Source organism: Oncorhynchus gorbuscha, linkage group LG14 (assembly GCF_021184085.1).
Source record: "Oncorhynchus gorbuscha isolate QuinsamMale2020 ecotype Even-year linkage group LG14, OgorEven_v1.0, whole genome shotgun sequence".
Classification (NCBI taxonomy): domain Eukaryota; kingdom Metazoa; phylum Chordata; class Actinopteri; order Salmoniformes; family Salmonidae; genus Oncorhynchus; species Oncorhynchus gorbuscha.
In genome coordinates, this window is record NC_060186.1 from 80,953,997 (window position 1) to 80,958,996 (window position 5,000).

The 5,000-nt window shown below is 48.6% G+C and overlaps 1 protein-coding gene across 1 annotated transcript in view; it reads right to left on the minus strand.

Moving 5' to 3' along the window:
* xkr6b (XK, Kell blood group complex subunit-related family, member 6b) overlaps positions 1-5,000 on the minus strand; it is a 117,540-nt gene that overhangs the window by 2,228 nt on the left and 110,312 nt on the right. The window contains exon 2 of the mRNA XM_046299463.1: positions 1-7. This exon is cut by the window's left edge and continues 190 nt beyond it. Within this exon, the coding sequence (XP_046155419.1) occupies positions 1-7 (7 nt within the window). The remainder of the gene's footprint in view (positions 8-5,000) is intronic.

Sequence of the window (5,000 nt, forward strand, 5' to 3'; positions counted from 1 at the left end):
GATGTACCTGACAGAGGAGACATGGAGAGAAAGAGAGAGAAAGATATTTAACCCAACACAGAGCCCTGTGGAACCCCTATTCTTCTTACATTGCAGGGTCTCGGCCCGGTTCCTCTGGATCATGGGACGTGGAGAGAAAGGAAGGAAGGAAGGAAGGAAAGAAGAGGGGAGATTAAGTCTAGTTCAGAGGTTTTCAAACTGGGGTTTTTTATTAACATTTTGGGGGAAATATTTTGTGGAATTTTTTTATGTGAAAAATATGCATTTTTTGAATATCGCTAACTGACACAGAATACCATCGTGGATACCGTTATTGTGTCCAGTATGAAGGAACTTATAGCTAGTTTCACGAGCCAATGCTAACTAGCATCAGCACAATGACTGGAAGTCAACAGGAACAGTTAGCACGTTATCTATTTCTGTTCATTCCGACTCTGGGGAAGAAAAGGGCTTCATTGCCAAAATCTCAAACTATCTTGAATATGGTGGAAATTACAGTCAGTGGAGGTACTAAGTCGTAATTTCGGGATGGAAAAACACAGCAAAAAAACTACTTAAGCAACATGTCAAATGCATCCACAGTCTGAACTGTACAGGAAGGTGTGAGAACAGGTATTTAAAAAAAAATCAAAAATACTCAATCCATGGTTGAGTTTTTCTAGTCTACATCAGTTTTCTCAATCCTGGTCCCCAGTTTCTTTCTGTCCTCTAGCACTCTCAATCCTGGTTCCCAGTTTCTTTCTGCACTCTAGCACTCTCAATCCTGGTCCCCAGTTTCTTTCTGTCCTCTAGCACTCTCAATCCTTGTCCCCAGTTTCTTTCTGCTCTCTAGCACTCTCAATCCTGGTCCCCAGTTTCTTTCTGTCCTCTAGCACTCTCAATCCTTGTCCCCAGTTTCTTTCTGTCCTCTAGCACTCTCAATCCTGGTCCCCAGTTTCTTTCTGTCCTCTAGCACTCTCAATCCTTGTCCCCAGTTTCTTTCTGTCCTCTAGCACTCTCAATCCTGGTCCCCAGTTTCTTTCTGTCCTCTAGCACTCTCAATCCTGGTCCCCAGTTTCTTTCTGTCCTCTAGCACTCTCAATCGTTGTCCCCAGTTTCTTTCTGTCCTCTAGCACTCTCAATCCTGGTCCCCAGTTTCTTTCTGTCCTCTAGCACTCTCAATCCTGGTCCCCAGTTTCTTTCTGTCCTCTAGCACTCTCAATCGTTGTCCCCAGTTTCTTTCTGTCCTCTAGCACTCTCAATCGTTGTCCCCAGTTTCTTTCTGTCCTCTAGCACTCTCAATCCTGGTCCCCAGTTTCTTTCTGTCCTCTAGCACTCTCAATCCTGGTCCCCAGTTTCTTTCTGTCCTCTAGCACTCTCAATCCTGGTCCCCAGTTTCTTTCTGTCCTCTAGCACTCTCAATCCTGGTTCCCAGTTTATTTCTGCCCTCTAGCACTCTCAATCGTTGTCCCCAGTTTCTTTCTGTCCTCTAGCACTCTCAATCCTGGTTCCCAGTTTCTTTCTGTCCTCTAGCACTCTCAATCCTGGTTCCCAGTTTCTTTCTGCCCTCTAGCACTCTCAATCCTGGTTCCCAGTTTCTTTCTGTCCTCTAGCACTCTCAATCCTGGTTCCCAGTTTCTTTCTGTCCTCTAGCACTCACCCTCCTGACTCAACTAATCAACTCCTCATTAAGTCTTTGATTTGAATCAGTTGTGTGAGAAAAACCTAATCCACGGTGACGTTCAGCAGCTATCTACATGTAGTACTGTAGCGCTGTGACTAATAGTCCTGCATTAAAACGTCGCTACATAGTCAGTCTTCCCGAGCTACTTGTATGCGCCAAATACAAGTGTAAACTTTTACCGTGAAATGCTTACTTACGAGACCTTTTCCAACAATGCAGAGTTTAAAAAAGTAAGAAAATGAACAAATAGCTCAAAAGAAAATAGTAACACGATAAAATAACAATAATGAGGCTTTATACATGTATACATACAATAACTATATACATGCTATTTTGGTTTGGTTCGGTCATTGATTAGAGTACTATGTACATGTAGGTTTGGTTCGGTGATTGATTAGAGTACTATGTACATGTAGGTTTGGTTCGGTGATTGATTAGAGTACTATGTACATGTAGGTTTGGTTCGGTGATTGATTAGAGTACTATGTACATGTAGGTTCGGTTCGGTGATTGATTAGAGTACTATGTACATGTAGGTTTGGTTCGGTGATTGATTAAAGTACTATGTACATGTAGGTTTGGTTCGGTGATTGATTAGAGTACTATGTACATGTAGGTTTGGTTCGGTGATTGATTAGAGTACTATGTACATGTAGGTAGGGGGTGAAAAGCAGAATGTCCGGGTAGCCATTTAATTAACTGTTCAGCAGTCTTATGACCTTGGAGAAGAAGCTGTTCAGGGGCTTTTTGGTCCCAGACTAGGCGCTCCGGTACCGCTTGCCGTGCGGTAGCAGGGAGAACAGTCTATGACTTGGGTGGCTGGAGTCTTTGCCCATTTTAAGGGCCTTCCTCTGACACCACCTGGTATAGAGGTCCTGGATGGCAGGGAGCTCGGCCCCAGTAATGTACTGGGCCGTACCTGCTACCCTCTGAAGCTCCTTGCGGTCGGGTGCCCGAGCAGTTGCCATACCAAGAGGTGATGCAGCCAATCAATATGCTCTCAATGGTGCAGCTGTAGAATTTTTGTTGCGTGTGTTTGGACCATGATAGGTCCATAGTGATATGGACACAATGGAACTTGAAGCTCTCAACGGGTCTCCACAACAGCCCCATCGATGTGAAAGGGGGCTTGCTCAGCCCCATCGATGTGAAAGGGGGCTTGCTCAGCCCCATCGATGTGAAAGGGGGCTTGCTCAGCCCCATCGATGTGAATGGGGGCTTGCTCAGCCCCATCGATGTGAATGGGGGCTTGCTCAGCCCCATCGATGTGAAAGGGGGCTTGCTCAGCCCCATCGATGTGAATGGGGGCTTGCTCAGCCCCATCGATGTGAATGGGGGCTTGCTCAGCCCCATCGATGTGAATGGGGGCTTGCTCAGCCCCATCGATGTGAAAGGGGGCTTGCTCAGCCCCATCGATGTGAATGGGGCTTGCTCAGCCCCATCGATGTGAAAGGGGCTTACTCAGCCCCATCGATGTGAAAGGGGGCTTGCTCAGCCCCATCGATGTGAAAGGGGGCTTGCTCAGCCCCATCGATGTGAAAAGGGGCTTGCTCAGCCCCATCGATGTGAAAGGGGGCTTGTTCAGCCCCATCGATGAGAAAGGGGGCTTGCTCAGCCCCATCGATGTGAAAGGGGGCTTGCTCAACCCCATCGATGAGATTGGGGGATTGCTCAGCCCCATCGATGTGAATGGGGGCTTGCTCAGCCCCATCGATGTGAAAGGGGGCTTGCTCAGCCCCATCGATGAGAATGGGGGCTTGCTCAACCCCATCGATGAGAATGGGGGCTTGCTCAACCCCATCGATGAGAATGGGGGCTTGCTCAGCCCCATCGATGTGAAAGGGGGCTTGCTCAGCCCCATCGATGAGAATGGGGGCTTGCTCAGCCCCATCGATGTGAAAGGGGGCTTGCTCAGCCCCATCGATGTGAAAGGGGGCTTGCTCAGCCCCATCGATGTGAATGGGGGCTTGCTCAACCCCATCGATGAGAATGGGGGCTTGCTCAACCCCATCGATGAGAATGGGGGCTTGCTCAGCCCCATCGATGTGAAAGGGGGCTTGGTCAGCCCCATCAATGTGAAAGGGGGCTTGCTCAGCCCCATCGATGAGAATGGGGGCTTGCTCAGCCCCATCGATGTGAAAGGGGGCTTGCTCAGCCCCATTGATGTGAAAGGGGGCTTGCTCAGCCCCATCGATGTGAAAGGGGGCTTGCTCAGCCCCATCGATGTGAAAGGGGGCTTGCTCAGCCCCATCGATGTGAAAGGGGGCTTGCTCAGCCCCATCGATGTGAAAGGGGGCTTGTTCAGCCCCATCGATGAGAAAGGGGGCTTGTTCAGCCCCATCGATGAGAATGGGGGCTTGCTCAGCCCCATCTATGTGAAAGGGGGCTTGCTCAACCCCATCGATGAGATTGGGGGATTGCTCAGCCCCATCGATGTGAATGGGGGCTTGCTCAGCCCCATCGATGTGAAAGGGGGCTTGCTCAGCCCCATCGATGAGAATGGGGGCTTGCTCAACCCCATCGATGAGAATGGGGGCTTGCTCAGCCCCATCGATGTGAAAGGGGGCTTGCTCAGCCCCATCGATGTGAAAGGGGGCTTGCTCAGCCCCATTGATGTGAAAGTGGGCTTGCTCAGCCCCATCGATGTGAAAGGGGGCTCGCTCAGCCCTCTGTTTCCCGTAGTCCACAATCAGCTCCTTTTGTCTTGTCAATAAATTGAACTTGAATTTCTTGATTTGAAACTGTGTCTGATGTGTTGAAGATTAATGACAGTGATCAAACAAACGTCTCACTTCCCTTTACACACACACACACACACACACACACACACACACACACACACACACACACACACACACACACACACACACACACACACACACACACACACACACACACACACACACACACACACACACACACAGACAATACAGAGTGTACAAAACATTAGGAACACCTGCTCTTTCCATGACAGACTAACCAGGCGAATCCAGGTGAAGGATATGATCCCTTATTGATGTCACGTGTTAAAATCCACTTCAATCAGTGTAGATGAAGGGGAGGAGACATGTAGATGAAGGGGAGGAGACATGTAGATGAGGTTAAAGAAGGATTTTTAAGCCTTGAGCTAATTGAGACATGGATTGTGAATGTGTGTCATTCAGAGGGTGAATGGACAAGACAAAAGATTGAAGTGTCTTTGAACAGGGTATGATAGTAGGTGGTAGTATGGTATGGTAGTAGGTGGTAGTAGGGTATGGTAGTAGGTGGTGTAAATGTTTAAGTGCCTTTGAACAGGGTATGGTAGTAGGTGCCAGGTGCACCGGTTTGTGTCAAG